At 42.0% G+C, this 15,559-nt stretch overlaps 2 protein-coding genes across 4 annotated transcripts; one reads left to right on the top strand and one right to left on the bottom strand.

The window, feature by feature from the left end:
* Positions 1–72: 72 nt before the first annotated feature.
* Positions 73–5,667, bottom strand: dhrs12lb (dehydrogenase/reductase (SDR family) member 12-like b). Of its 2 annotated transcripts, none has more exons than XM_035788626.2 (11): positions 5,519–5,667; positions 5,077–5,238; positions 4,387–4,520; positions 4,185–4,267; positions 3,505–3,600; positions 3,269–3,350; positions 3,124–3,185; positions 2,819–2,923; positions 1,098–1,188; positions 721–858; positions 73–577 (listed from the first exon to the last, which is right to left on the bottom strand). In XM_035788626.2, exons 2-11 carry the CDS (start codon positions 5,130–5,132, stop codon positions 426–428), a joined length of 999 nt encoding a protein of 332 aa, XP_035644519.1. In that variant the 5' UTR covers positions 5,133–5,238; positions 5,519–5,667; the 3' UTR covers positions 73–425. The 2 variants fall into 2 exon arrangements, with proteins under 2 accessions (XP_035644519.1, XP_035644518.1); XM_035788625.1 differs by having other exon boundaries at positions 5,440–5,582.
* LOC118394925 (AP-1 complex subunit sigma-3) lies at positions 5,646–14,934 on the top strand. Of its 2 annotated transcripts, XM_035788627.2 has the most exons (6): positions 5,646–5,812; positions 11,874–12,052; positions 12,260–12,368; positions 12,831–12,968; positions 14,062–14,121; positions 14,310–14,934. In XM_035788627.2, the coding sequence occupies exons 1-5, from the start codon at positions 5,810–5,812 to the stop codon at positions 14,107–14,109; spliced, it is 477 nt and encodes a 158-aa protein (XP_035644520.1). In that variant the 5' UTR covers positions 5,646–5,809; the 3' UTR covers positions 14,110–14,121; positions 14,310–14,934. The 2 variants fall into 2 exon arrangements, with proteins under 2 accessions (XP_035644520.1, XP_035644521.1); XM_035788628.2 differs by lacking the exon at positions 14,062–14,121 and having other exon boundaries at positions 5,648–5,812.
* Positions 14,935–15,559: the final 625 nt, after the last annotated feature.

The following is a 15,559-nucleotide window of genomic DNA, read 5'->3' on the forward strand; positions in this document are numbered from 1 at the left end:
GATCCTTCAGGCTAGCTACAAAATCGTTGAATTCTCAAGCGTGTGTCCTGAAAGATTCAGACAGATACATAATCTGGGTTCAAGTCCTTTAATACCAATGAAAAACATTGAGGACAGGTTAGGGATACTTAGAGTCAAATGAGAACCATTAATACTATAATTTATAACTTTTGAACTGTAGCGTCAGAATGAGTTACCTACCTCTAGGTCTGTGGTCACATACTGAACCTTAACTATAGTACTTTTCACTAAGGGTCGATGTCCATTGACATCAATGCACAACAAGTGTAAGTTAGGATTCCTAAGAGCTGAATCAATTATGATTGGTTAGGTAAGAGTTTATCAAAGTGGTTGTTTGGTTACATTGGGGTTGCAGCTTGAGACTGGATATGTACTCTTTTGGTGCTGGTGGGTCACAAGACCTTTCAATAAGTTGGGTCAAAACTGTGTTGTGCGTCAGTGCGAGGCTGCTTTGCAGCCTGGGCCAAGATCTCCAGCTGGGTCATGAAGGACCGGACCTCCTCGGGGGAACTGTGTGTCCAGGCCAGGGGCAGGTGGGCCGGGACCACCTGCCGATCTGAGAAAAATCACACCCAGCCCATTAGTGTTGGCAGTAAGTGTTACAGTGTGCATTGGCATTTTCTGCTCAGCCCTAGTTGATTAAATGAAACATTTTAGGGGATCTCCGCCCCACTGGTACTAAAACACACTGGTGCACACCTTGGAAGAACTTTCCGCTGCGTGTTCTGCCAGCAGCGCGGGTCAGTGCCAGCCACACCACAGTGTCAGCTCCCTGCTCTGCACTACGCAGCCTTTCCCCCATCATCTGGTGGAACTGAGGCATAGATGTAGAAACCGCTGGGGGGAGGAGAGATGTCATCTGACTGCACCAAATAACTAAATCTTATGTTTACAATCAATATTTGCAATTTACAGCACATTACTCAATCTGTATAAAAGTATCTTCAATCAGTGTCTACCCTACTATACGGTACATGATTCGATGTGTCTGTACACATTTTGTCTGTGATTTCTATCTATCCCCCTGACCTCCCCATGGTACCTGGTCTGTCCTTCCCCCTGTCTCCCCATGGTACCTGGTGTGTCGGCCCATCCAGGGTGCATGACGGAGAAGTGGATGGCTGGGTGGTGTTTGGCCCATTGTTCTGTCAGCACCACCTGCTGTCTCTACACGGGGCAACAATATAATGTGCTATTTAGCAGACACTTTTATCCAAAGCGATTTACAGTCATGCATGCGTACATGTTTCATATGGGTGGCCCCGGGAATCGAACCCACAATCCTGGCGTTGCAAGAGCCATTCTTTACTTACTGAGCCAAACAGTTGGTAGAGCAGCACACTGACACTCACTAAAGAGATATCACACAGGTCTCTAACATATACAGCGGGGCAAAAAAGTATTGTCAGCCACCAATTGTGCAAGTTCTCCCACTTAAAAAGATGAGGCCTGTAATTTATCATAGGTACACTTCAACTATGATAGACAAAATGAGAAAAAAAATCCAGAAAAAAAAAATCCAGAAACATTTATTTGCAAATTATGGTGGGGAAAACTTTTGTTATTGACCAAATACTTATCTCAATACTTTGTCATTGCCAACAAAGGGTATATAACAGAGGTCAAACGTTTTCTGTAAGTCTTCAAGATTTTCACACACTTGCTGGTATTTTGGCCCATTCCTCCATGCAGTGATGTTTTGGGGCTGTTGCTGGGCAACACAGACTTTCAACTCCCTCCAAAGATGTTCTATGGGGTTGATCTGGAGACTGGCTAGGCCACTCCAGGACCTTAATGCTTCTTACGAAGCCACTCCTTCGTTGCCCGGGCGGTGTGTTTGGGATCATTGTCATGCTGAAAGACCCAGCCATGTTTTATGCCCTTGCTGATGGTAGGCTTTGTTACTTTGGTCCCAGCTCTCTGCAGGTCATTCACTAGGTCCCCCCGTGTGGTTCTGGGATTTTTGCTCACCGTTCTTGTGATCATTTTGACCCCACGGGGTGAGATCTTGCGTGGAGCCCCAGATCGAGGGAGATTGTCAGTGGTCTTATATATGTCTTCCATTTCCTAATAATTGCTCCCAGAGTTGATTTCTTCAAACCAAGCTGCTTACCTATTGCAGATTCAGTCTTCCCAGCCTGGTGCAGGTCTACAGTTTTGTTTCTGGTGTCCTTTGACAGCTCTTTGGTCTTGGCCATAGTGGAGTTTGGAGTGTGACTGAGGTTGTGGACAGGTGCCATTATTACAGGTAACAAGTGGAGGACAGAGGAGCCTCTTAAAGAAGTTACAGGTCTGTGAGAGCCAGAAATCTTGCTTGTTTGTAGGTGACCAAATACTTATTTTCCACCATAATTTGTAAATAAATTCATTAAAAGTCCTACAATGTGATTTTCTGGATTTTTTTCTCATTTTTTCTGTTATAGTTGAAGTGTGTCTATGATGACAATTACAGGCCTCTCAACTTTTTAAGTGGGAGAACTTGCACAATTGGTGGCTGACTAAATACTTTTTTGCCCCACTGTACATGCAATACAATCTTAATCCGTGCTATACAACATTACACAGCCATGCAACCCCAGGCAAGGTATCCTACCACAGTGGAGGCAGCTGAGGGGAGGACGGCTCACCATAATGGCTAAAACGGAGAAAATGGAATGGCAACAAAGACATGGAAACCATGTTTGATACCATTCCACTAATTCCACTCCAGCAATTACCACGAGTCCGTCCTCCCCAATTCAGGTCGCACCAACCTCCTGTGCCCTACCATCATTGGAACCCTGTTCTCCTCTCCTACCTTATTCTGTGCGTAGACCATGGTGCCGTCAAAGGAACCTTTTGCAGACTGGAGGTCATCAGGTTGGAGTTTCTGGACCAGCATGCCCCCTGATGTTACTGTTATCTGGGAGGAGAGGGGGGTCATCACTAGATGGCTATGCCAGAATGGGCAAAAGAGACAATGTTGCAGGATATTGGCCAATATTGACAGATCTTTATTTTTATTGTAGAAACTCCGCTACGGCGTATCCCCACGCAATATCCAGACCATTGGTTTAGTTGTAAATTAAGAGTATCTATCCATCCTAGTGTGCCTATACCCACCACCCTAGGATCCCTGCTCTTCTGAAGTAGTGGAATGAGGCTCTGGGTGAGAAGATACACTCCTAAATGGAAGGGAGGAGAGGAGGAAAAAGATCATTATACCTATACAACTCATTGCTCACTCTGTATAGACAGTAAGTCTTACCCAGTGTGTTGGTGGCAAAGTTCTTCTCCAGACCATCATCGTTCACCTCTCTCTTGTTCACCATACACCCAGCATTATTAATCTGAACCAACACAGAGAAACAGCATAACCCACTCAATAATAACTCCTTAGTCAATATTCACTCTATTCTCAACACACTCAATGCTCCATAATGGAGTTTATGCAAAAAGCTATTCAAAAGTGGAAGAGGGAGAGGAATAGTCTGTGGTGCCTACCAACACATTGAGGGAGGGGTATTGCATCTTAAAGGCTTCCGCAAACTCCCACACCTTGTGTGTCTCGGACATATCCAGATGGTGAACGTATACTTCCTGAAGTGAAAAGTAATACAATAAACCATTGCGGTATGGCCAGATGTTGTTCATTATAGTGTATATAGCCGAGTTTGACACAAACACATCAGTGGTGTATCCAGAAATCTGATTAGACACTCGTAGCCACACCAGAAATTCTGAGATCTGATAGGTCGTCTCTGAATATGTTAATCATTTTCACCAAGACGTACACCGAAAGCAAAACCGTCCCTCTGTCTTAGAGGACAAATTCTTATTTACAATGATGGCCTACACCGGCCGAACCCAGACGACGCTGGGACAGTTGTGCGCCGCCTTATGGGACTCCCAATCACGGCCGGTTGTGATACATCCTGGATTCGAACCAGGCTGTCTAGTGACGCCTCTAACACTGAGATGCAGTGCCTTAGACCACTGCGCCACTCAGGAGCCCTAATTTAATGTGTTGAACAATCATAATTGTATTTTTTTTAAATTCCACCTTGCATCAATTAAAGTTCAAAATGTTATCGCCCCCGAAACTGGGTCTGTGCCCCACCTTGGCCACCCCATTTAAAATGTTTTGGACATGCCAATGATGCGCACCAACACGTCAATCTTACCGTGTTTCCTGTCTCCCTGACAATATCTTCTTTGGCCTTCTCAGCTCTCTCCTTGTTCCTGCATACCATGTGGACTGTACCACCTGGCAAACCAAAGAGGGAATGTTGGTAAAACAGAATCATGATTCTTCTGTATGACAGACACCATTACACAGTGCAAGCGTGGTGGAGTTGCCTTCCTGACCAATCTCTGGTTTCGTACCTTTCTTAGCTATAGCCGTGGCAGTGGCTTTCCCTATGCCACTGTTAGCACCTGTAATTATGAAGGACCTTCCTACCACAGCCACATCCAGCTCCTTGGCCACAAAGTGTTTAGCTGCTTGCTCATAGCCACTCCTGTTGGGAAACACAACACACCAATCAATCAACTAATGAACCAATCTGTCTAATGCAACAATCCCATCACATTGTATGTTGAAGTAGACATACCTTTTCTTTGCAATGACATAAAAACCCAAAGGGCAAGTTTGAAGTCATGATTCTTCCGTCAGCTCTTATAAAAACTAATCAGCTGTTGGGGTGACTGAAGGAGAAGGCGACCTCAAATGACAAGACACTTCATCTGTCAAAGGGACTATTGTAATGTGAGTGAAAAGAGGGTTTGTGTGTGTGGCTGGTAGTGCCATACAGTGATCGACATTTGCATATAGCCTACTGTAACAGTAAGAGTAATATCCTTGCAGATGATGCTCAAATAGACAAACATTTGATCGTTATTATAAACCAGGAGCAGCATAGAATACTCTGAGACATGGGCACTTGCAAACAGTGTCTCTACCAACTACCTCCTCAAATACCCACAAAAAAAGTCCACCTTCAAAAAAAAAAAACTTATCATATCCCTAAAAAAAGCCTAATGCAACAGATTTATGTCGTTTTGCAATTCACTGACCTTGTGTATTCGTGAATTCCTTTGAGAAACCAGACGATATTGCGATAGAAAGACATTGCTTTTCATGATCAAGTGCTCTCTCTCCTCCGAAGCCCATTGAGTTGTGGCCGGTTTACCAAGCCCACTGTAGCATGGACTGTGACAGACAAGCGTCACGTGTGCCTACAAATTCATTTCAGAGTTTAGTGTTGCCCTCTCTAGTCTTTTCTGAGAACAACAACTGCACCAGCCTATAAAACACTTTGTCAGATGACACAATCGTTGGTTGATTATTTTGTCTACTTTTGTAAAAGGGATAGGCCTACGTCTGCTCTGCACATGATCAGTACTAACACAAAACAAAAAGCTAAACTGCATACTAACCTCAGTAGCATGTCATTCTACCACTTTTAATTGAGCACATTTTTGCATCCGTAGGCTACAAGCCTAATACGGTAGTCACCTCAGATATGATCAAAGGCGCTGTAGGACTTCCGAACAGGTGTAACGCTGTCAACCAATCCAGAGGCAGATAATTGGTGAGGTGGCCTCCACCGGTCTAGTCCTGAGGGCAACGTTCAGGACAGAGCAGTTCTCCTGGTTTTCTTTTCTCTGCTCGACGACAGCGTCCAGGGTGAAACGACACACAGCTATGAGCTCTTCAAGTTGTCTGGCCCGCTGTGCGAGGGTGAAAGTATTGGACTAACTTTTAGTTGTCTTCAACGACTGGAATTTGACTCAACCTAGCCTCAAAATGGTGAGTTCGTTTTCAGGCACACGACCCGTTGTTCTAATTTAGTGATGAGTCAGACTGTTCCGACAGTCCAATGGACTGCACCTGTCGCTACCACAAGGTGACTGTATCGGAGTCATTTTAAACTGTATACCGGATTGGTATTTGTCATTAATCGTTTGCCCTCTCTATACACCATAATTATCTTGACACAATTGCATATTTTATTTCTAAATGTTAGGTGTGTTGGGTTCAGTATTTCTGCTGAAGCGACAGTCGGAAGTAAGTTGTATTTCCTCAAACTGCACTCTTCTGCGGAACAGGTTTCGTCACTTGTGGCTTGGCTGGTGACTCTGCAGCCATGGTGACAGTTGGTTCAGGTGTATTTGCCTGTACAGGCTCCCTGCGCCTTAGGCGTCACCCAGGTAGCAAAAATAGGTGGGTTCTTTAGGTGTTGGATTGGTTGTCTAAACATTCTGAATGTATTCAGATACACGTTCGGTTTTGGTTCAACTGTAGGGGACAGATTACGTTTTGTAAACATTTGTCATAGGTGTCATCAACGTTTGGTTAACGTAGGTGCGTTTTACGACGTTGGTTGGGTTTCAAACGTCCAACGTTGACCAATGTTTAGCAAACGTTGGTAATAGATGTTATATGCGACCATTGCTTCAGCTAATAAAGACAGGAAATACAATATAAAACTGTTAATGACTAACTCTTGACTAACTATAATTTGATTGGTAATTATTTACATGACTGAAAAGGGGACTATTATAGATAACATTGTATTCAACCAACAAGGAAATACAATATAAACTGTTAATTACTAACTTGTTGAATTAGTAATGTAATTAGTTGCTAATCCAATTATATTTCCTTTTATTTACCACTGGACACATTTAATAAAACCACTGGTTACAAAATGTCCTCTTTAGTCAAAAAGCATTAGGGTCGACTCCGGGTTTGTGCTCCTTCTGTCTCTTGGGCTTCTGTCTCTTTCAGGTGCTGTGGACTGAAACAAAGTAACTGAGTGTTAACTCATCATTGTCATCAGTCAGCTCGTGCTCTCTCACACCATTTGACTGAGTGTTAACTCATCATTGTCATCAGTCAGCTCGTGCTCTCTCACACCATTTAGGCAGACGAAGCTCTTTCTGTTTATCTGCGACTTCTCAGAAGTAACATTACAGAAGAAGATATCTAATCAAAGTTTATTTGTCACGTGTGCCGAATACAACAGGTGTAGTACATTTACATTTACATTTAAGTCATTTAGCAGACGCTCTTATCCAGAGCGACTAGTAGACCTTACAGTGAAATGCTTACTTACAGGTTCTAACCAATAGTGCAAAAAAGGTATTAGGTGAACAATAGGTAGGTTAAGAAATAAAACAACAGTAAAAAGACAGGCTATAAAAGTAGCGAGGCTACATACAGACACTGGTTAGTCAGGCTGATCGAGGTAGTATGTAGATATGGTTAAAATGACTGCATATGATGAACAGAGTTGCAGTAGCGTAAAAGAGGGAGTGGTGGGTGGGACTCAATGCAGATAGCCAGGTTAGCCCATGTGCGGGAGCACTGGTTGGTCGGCCCAATTGAGGTAGTAGGTACATGAATGTATAGTTAAAGTGACTATGCATATATGATAAACAGAGAGTAGCAGCTGTGTAAAAAGAGGGGTTGGAGGCACACAATGCAAATAGTCTGGGTAGCCATTTGATTACCTGTTCAGGAGTCTTATGACTTGGGGGTAAAAACTGTTGAGAAGCCTTTTTGTCCTCGACTTGGCACTCCGGTACCGCTTGCCATGCGGTAGTAGAGAGAACAGTCTGACTGGGGTGGCTGGGGTCTTTGACTATTTTTAGGGCCTTCCTCAGACACCGCCTGGTGTAGAGGTCCTGGATGGCAGGCAGCTTAGCCCCAGTGATGTACTGGGCCGTACGCACAACCCTCTGTTGTGCCTTGCGGTCAGAGGCTGAGCAATTGCCATACCAGGCAGTGATGCAACCAGTCAGGATGCTCTCTGTTGCAGCTGTAGAACCTTTTGAGGATCTCAGGACCCATGCCAAATCTTTTTAGTTTCCTTAGGGGGACTAGACTTTGTCGTGCCCTCTTCACGACTGTCTTGGTGTGTTTGGACCATTCTAGTTTGTTGTTGATGTGGACACCAATGAACTCGAAGTTATCTAGCATTAGTGTTGAAGTAAACAAACATGGCTGTACCTATAAAGTAGACCCTTCGACAGCTTAATAGGTTGTATAGTTACTAATGTATAGTAAGGCATAGCTACTGCTGTTACTTTGCTAATGTTTTGCTTCATAGATTACTGCGGTATTTAGCTAGACTAAACATCCAGCTGTTGTATTAGCGAGCTACGACGGAGTCGATCATTCAGAGAAATTACAATGAAGAACATTTTTATGTAAGTAAAACACTTGTTGCGTACTGTTAATGAACACAACATATCAGAGGAACTCCACCTGTCCGACCTTTGATCTGTATTTGTTGCCCCCCTCCCCTTTGTGGCATCTGCTGCAGGCCTCTGAATGAGATTGAAACACTTCTGTTTAATTATTAGTAAAGCAGCACAATATGGTCTTATAATGTAGATCTAGGACAAGGAGGCCAATGGATTCTGGGTAAATAGATGCTGGTTGTCTTCTGAGCTATAAATAATAAAGGTTCTACTAGGGTGTCCGGTGTTAATGTGCATCTACTTCGTTGTGACTCTTAAAAGAGTTAGATCTTCGAATGGCAACTTTTTTTCTCTCCCTTTCATACTGAATTGTGACCACAGTCTGCTGGTCCCAATGCGCCCTATCAGCCTCTACAGTCTTCCCCACTGTGTTGAACCCATACATACTGAGATAGGATGACGAATAATTAAGAATTTGATTACTGGTATGTCTGACAGAACCAAAGAAAAATATGTGCCCTACAGTAGTAGCCCTATAATACTTTATCGGCCGGTGTTTATCTTTTTGTGTTGAAGAAGTACTTGCAGTGAGAGCATACCAATTGTTTGTGCCAATTCTCCTCTGTTGACATCCGCTTACACAGATGTGTCAGGTCAGCCACAGAGTCTAACAGTGATGGCAGAATGTCGAGGTCCTCAGCTATGGTCGATGGCCTTGTAGCATAAAGGAGCCTCGGTTGCTCTTGCTGGTTCTCAATTATAATGTCTAGCTTCATCAGTACCTGTGTCTGGAAGGCTTAACAAGACGACAACATTGATTAGAACGGAGACACATAATTGGGTCCTAGACGAGCTGTTTTAGCAGAAAGGAGGGGGGAGTTGCTATTTTGACAAAAGCACTGTTAAATCACAGTTTAAGACATTGCAATTATCTCCTGGGACTGAACAGCACTTGTGGATGCAGATTCCTTTTGTTGGAGACCTATGAGGATTGATAGGAGGTTTAGCGTAAAGCAGTTCATTCATTCTTAACAGTGCATTGTGACATTTCAGAAAAACACAATGGTTTTGGTTGAGGGGAAAAATCGAGATGGATGTGTCGATACTGTTGGGCACTACTAAGGGAGGTTGACTGTGTTCTGTAACAGATATGTATCATTCTTACTGGATGCTACAGGTAACGCTAGTCCGCCAGTTGTTGTTTTGGCTGTTAAGCCTGTAGGAAGTTGACGATTGGATAAAACTCCGGTATGTGAATTCTATATACTATTACAGTCATCACCGAAGATAAATGGACTGTGACACACACTTTAGATCTGTACTAGAAGTTGACCGATTATGATTTTTCAACACGATATCGATTATTGGAGGACCAAAAAAAACGATGCCGATTTTTTTTAAAATTTATTTTATTGATTTAATATATATAGATTTTTTTTTTTTGTAATAATGACAATTACAACGATACTGAATGAACACTTATTTTCACTTAATATAATACATCAATAAAATCAATTTAGCCTCAAGTAAATAATTAAACTTGTTCAATTTGGTTGAAATAATGCAAAAACAAAGTGTTGGAGAAGAAAGTAAAAGTGCAATATGTGCTAACGTTTCAGTTCCTTGCTCAGAACATGAGAACATATGAAAGCTGGTGGTTCCTTGTAACATGAGTCTTCAATATTCCCAGGTAAGAAGTTTTAGGTTGTTGTTATTATAGGACTATTTCCCTCTATACCATTTGTATTTCATTAACCTTTGACTATTGGATGTTCTTATAGGCACTTTAGTATTGCCAGTGTAACAGTATAGCTTCTGTCCCTCTCCTCGCTCGAACCAGCAACACAACGACAACAGCCATCATCGAAGCAGCGTTACCCATGCAGTGCAAGGGGAACAACCACTAGAAGGCTCAGAGCGAGTGACATTTGAAACTCTATTAGCGCACGCTAACTAGCTAACTAACCACCGCTCAGTCAGGTACTTAGATACTTGTATGCTCAGTCAGATTATATGCAACGCAGGACACGCTAGATAATATCTAGTAATATATCATCAACCATGTGTAGTTAACTAGTGATTATGATTGATTGTTTTTTTACAAGATAAGTTTAATGCTAGCTAGCAACTTACCTTGGCTTACTGCATTCACGTAACAGGCAGTCTCCTTGTGGAGTGCAACGAGAGAGGCAGGTCGTTATTGCTTTGGACTAGTTAACTGTAAGGTTGCAAGATTGGATCCCCCGAGCTGACAAGGTGAAAATCTGTCGTTCTGCCCCTGAACAAGGCAGTTAACCCATTGTTCCTAGGCGTCATTGAAAATAAGAATGTGTTCTTAACTGACTTGCCTGGTTAAATAAAGGTATAAAAAAATAACCAAATTAAATCGGCGCCCAAAAATACCAATTTCCGATTGTTACGATAACTTGAAATGGGCGCTAATTAATCGGCCATTCCGATTTTTAATCGGTTGACCTCTATTCTGTACTTCTCCACCTCAGATTTTAAATTAATGTGACGGCTTAATTTGATGATATTCTATATACACTGAGGCCATGAGTATGTGGACACCTGGCCATCACACCTATATGAGCTTGTTGGACATCTCATTCCAAAACCATGGGCATTAATATGGAGTCGGGCCCCCCTTTGTTGCTATGACAGCTGCCACTCTTCGGGGGAGGCTTTCCACAAGATTTTGGAGTGTGTCTGTGCGACACAGTCATGCTGGAACAGGAAAGGGCCTTCCCCAAACTGTTTCCACAAAGTTGGAAGCACCCAATTGTCTAAAATGTATTTGTATCCTGTAGCATTAAAATGACCCTTCACTGGAGCTAAAGGCTCAGCTGGATTTATGCACCAGTTAGCAATGGGTGTGGCTGAAACACCTGAACTCAATAATTAGTAGGGGTGTCCACATACTTGTGGACATAGTGTATGCCACTGTCCAAAATGTTGGTAACTCTTTGTAGGCCTTTCCTTTTCGCGGGATATCTTTTGGGTAGTTACAAATCATAAGAAGCATGATTTTATTTATTTTTTGCATTGGGCAAAAGTTCTGTTCATTGTGAAATCAAAAATAATTTTTCCATATAAGACACTTTGTCCTGATATCTGGACGGTAGGGATAAACAAAGTTTTCTCTGGAATGCGGGGTTCCATAAAGAACTCATCTATACCAGGGAAGAGTTAATACAGGGGGCCTTGTATACAGCTTGAGTCAGGTGTCATTCAGTGACTCGCTGTGTGTGTGATTTTCAGTTGAATACTTGTATACATATTCTTTGAAATAAACACCGACTCAGTCTGGCACTACTCATTGATAACTACTATCTGACATGACAGGGTTGGTGTACTGCATGCTGTTATTGCTGAATTGTCAGTGTTTACTTGAAGGAAGGATGCATTCTCAAAATATTGGAACCCAGCATCCTTCCTGGCCTATATTTCTCTTTCTCCTCTCTGTGCTCTCACTGCGGTCCTGTATGGCTCAGTTGGTAGAGCATGGTGCTTGCAATGCCAGGATTGTGGGTTTGATTCCCTGGGCCACCCATACGTAAAATGTATGCAAGCATGACTGTAGGTCGCTTTGGATAAAAGAGTCTGCTAAATGCTAAAGTTATTGTTATATTACTAACCTTGTGGTGCATCTTGTCCTATAGATGCATTTCCTGCTGCTCTTCAGTCGCCAAGGCAAGCTCCGCCTCCAGAAGTGGTTCACGCCCATCCCTGAACGAGAGAAGAAGAAGATCGTCAGGGACATGACCACCATGGTGTTGGGGCGGAAACCACGCTCCTGCAACTTCCTGCACTGGAAAGACCTGAAGATCGTCTACAAGAAGTGAGAAGGGGAGAGTACAGGAGGGAGGGGGAGGCGAGATGAATAGCAAGCGGTGTGCTCTCCTCTCCTAAGGTTGCTTATCAGAAGACTAAAGTGGCTTCCTTCTTCATATTCAATAATCTGAACTCTAACTGTATTACTCTGTTATTCCTCTCTCGCTTACCCTCCCTCTCTCTCACTCTCTCTACCGCTCTCTCGGTACGGTAGGTATGCCAGTCTGTATTTCTGCTGTGGTCTGGATGCTGAGGAGAATGAGCTGCTAGCCCTGGAGGTGCTGCATCGCTATGTGGAGCTGCTGGACAAGTACTTTGGCAATGTATGATTCTCTCACACAGCACTCTATTTGTGTTGATCTCTCTCTCTCTCTCCCCCCTCTAGTTTCCTCCCCCTATTTATCTTTTTCAACAAATTGCATTGCCTGCATAGTATGTATTTAACACCATAAACTGATTTGTGCTAGACTGGACTCTACTTCTTGAACCTTGGGTAATTAGTATGTATTTAACACCATAAACTGATTTGTGCTAGACTGGACTCTACTTCTTGAACCTAGGGGTAATTAGTATGTATTTAACACCGTAAACTGATTTGTGCGAGACTGGACTCTACTTCTTGAACCTTGGGTAATTAGTATGTATTTAACACCGTAAACTGATTTGTGCGAGACTGGACTCTACTTCTTGAACCTAGGGGTAATTAGTATGTATTTAACACCGTAAACTGATTTGTGCTAGACTGGACTCTACTTCTTGAACCTTTTTTTTCTTCCTCTACCAAGGTATGTGAGCTGGACATAATATTTAACTTTGAAAAGGCTTACTTCATCCTGGATGAGTTTCTGTTGGGGGGAGAGGTACAGGAGACGTCCAAACAGGTCGTATCCCGCTCCATCGAGGCCTCAGACATGCTACAGGAGGTGAGTGAGAGACCGCGCTCAAGGTAGATGTTGCCCATGACACAGATCTAGGATCAGTGTTTTCCACTTCCAATATTAACTGAGACTATTTGGGGGAGAATTGCAAAAACTGACCTTAGATCAGTGTCTAGAAGCAACATTGTAAATGCTTTATCTTACGGTCTGATATTGACCTGTTTTTCTACATATGATTTACCAGGTACAATTATTATAGTTACATAATAATTAACCTAATGTTTATTTAGGATTGAATGCACCATTTAGTAACAAGTAGTTACCAATTTTAATGAATTCTTTAAAGTAGGTACTGAAAAGTACCTATTTTACCCTATAATTCCTTAGTAAAAACCTGATGCAAGTGGACTGTTGAAATGGTGTTAATGTCTCATGGATTGACTGCAGTGCTGTTGACTGGCTCCTGATGAGCTCTCTTCTGTCTCATAGCTAATAGGCTTCCCTGCATGACCCATATTGACTGGTTTACTTATGGCCCTATTATCCTCATTCTGTCTGTCATGAGAGACTGAACCAATTTAGATTCTTCTGGCTCTCTCGTTGCTGTAGGTCTGCTTTGGCAGGAGCTGTCTACTCTCTGTACTATCCATGCAGCCTCTCTGTGGCGCTATAGGCACTAAGCGACACTCTGCATGGCCCTTTTTGGTTTTACTTGGGGATGGGCATTTGAAAACTCGTACTCGGCATGTTATTGTGAAATGGGGAAGAAGTTTGCGGTATGCTATTGGTCGTTCCAATTACTGGTTGTTCTGATACAACTGAAAAGTAAATGTAACATTATTTTACTGCACTTGACATAGTCAACAAACAATAAGTTAATCTTAGAATTTGACATTTTGTCAGCGCTTATAAATTCCACCTGCTAAAGAGTTGCGTTGTAAGTGTTGAGAACTTTTATTTGGCTATTAACAAACAAATACAAACCTTGAATCGAGTACTCACGCCCATCCCTAGTTTCACTATCTGCTTGCTTAGGAAATACAACTAACATATTGATCCTAGCCTCTATTGCATGCTATCTGAACAGTTGCATCATCACTCATTTGATTCTTCATCACCTTCATCATCATTGCTTTAGGCTGAGATTGACAACAGTGATTATGATCTGGAGCTTGGATGGCCTTGAATTTGGACAAAGGTTAGAGGCTAATGATTGTGATTCTATTAGTAGCATAGTGCCGTGTGTAAACGTTCTATGCTTATGTCTTAATGGATGTGAGCTACATACAAAGATGTTATGTAGGTGTGACGGAATATTCATGACATTAAAACAAGGCTTGTTGATATGGAGATCACACAATGAATTTGTCCATCTCTCCTCTCCAGACCATGGAGGAATACATGAGCAAGCCTGCGTTCTAATACTGGAACCAGGAATCTACACACACAAGAAGGAATGTGGAATACAGGACCATTCCAGAACTGGAAGTCTTCCTACTGTACAGAATCCATGGAATTACGAGTTCTAGAATTCTATTTCTATGACGGAATTTGTCTGCTGAGGTGGGCAGGATGTTTTATCCTGGATTGTTGTTTTCTAAATACGGCTTTATTTTTCCTCGTAAGATAAGGACGAGACTTTAGCTGTTATTATTGATATGATCACCCATCCCCCTGGATCCTTGAAGTAGTTACTGAAAACTAGGGTTATAACAATCCTAATATATCACCACGAAGTGCTTTTGAATCAATTCTTGATTTCTTCAATGACATGTTGTGCATGTAAGATTATATGGAAATTGAAGAAGTGCCCCTTTAGAATATGTATTTGATGTTGCGTTTTAAATGCATCTTGTAGACTAGCCTTGTTTTGTATAATCTTGGTTGGGACCAGCCTTTTTGGAAAGGGAATTATTTATCTGGGTGAATGTTACGCATTGTTTTTTATAAAACTAATTATTGATTTTGAATGTTGACGACGTTGAAATTAAAGTGCATTTTGATACTTGAATTTTCTGGAGATTTGTATTTCTGTTATCGGCTGGACTATTTAATGTTTGTCATTATTTCACTTAAGCGCACGATGAGCATTGATAAACCAAGCACATTTATCTGTATATTTTTAATTTATAGGCTGCTACTGACACTTTAATCGTACATCTAATTCTGCTTCAACATTATTTAGGTCCAAGGTTGCTCTAGAAGGAAGAGAAGCATAAAAAGAACATGAGCTTGTGGAATCCATATATAGTTGAAGTCGGAAGTTTACATACTCTTAGGTTGGAGTCGTTAACTCGTTTTTCAACCATTCAACAAATGTATTGTTAAACTATAGTTTTGGAAAGTCGGTTCTACTTTGTGCATGACACACATTATTTTTCCAACAATTGTTTACAGACAGATTATTTCACTTAAAATTCAGTGTATCACAATTCCAGTGGGTCAGAAGTTTACATACACTAAGTTGAGTGGGCCTTTAAACAGCTTGGGAAATTGTCATGGCTTTAGAAGCTTCTGATAGGCTAATCGACATAATTTGAGTCAATTGGAGGTGTACCTGTGGATGTATTTCAAGGCCTACCTTCAAACGCAGTGCCTCTTTGCTTGACATCATGGGAAAATCAAAAGAAATCAGC

Source organism: Oncorhynchus keta, chromosome 15 (genome assembly GCF_023373465.1).
Source record: "Oncorhynchus keta strain PuntledgeMale-10-30-2019 chromosome 15, Oket_V2, whole genome shotgun sequence".
Lineage (NCBI taxonomy): Eukaryota > Metazoa > Chordata > Actinopteri > Salmoniformes > Salmonidae > Oncorhynchus > Oncorhynchus keta.

Coding starts and splice junctions, on each gene's coding strand:
- dhrs12lb (XM_035788626.2), bottom strand. CDS start 5,132: ATGTCTTTCTATCGCAATATCGTCTGGTTTCTCAAAGGAATTCACGAA. Junction 3,351..3,504: donor ACCCCTCCCTCAATGTGTTG/GTAGGCACCACA, acceptor GTGTTGGTTCAG/ATTAATAATGCTGGGTGTAT. Junction 859..1,097: donor TGGATGGGCCGACACACCAG/GTACCATGGGGA, acceptor TCCTCCCCCCAG/CGGTTTCTACATCTATGCCT.
- LOC118394925 (XM_035788627.2), top strand. Junction 12,369..12,830: donor TGGACAAGTACTTTGGCAAT/GTATGATTCTCT, acceptor TCCTCTACCAAG/GTATGTGAGCTGGACATAAT. Junction 12,969..14,061: donor CCTCAGACATGCTACAGGAG/GTGAGTGAGAGA, acceptor TCATTGCTTTAG/GCTGAGATTGACAACAGTGA.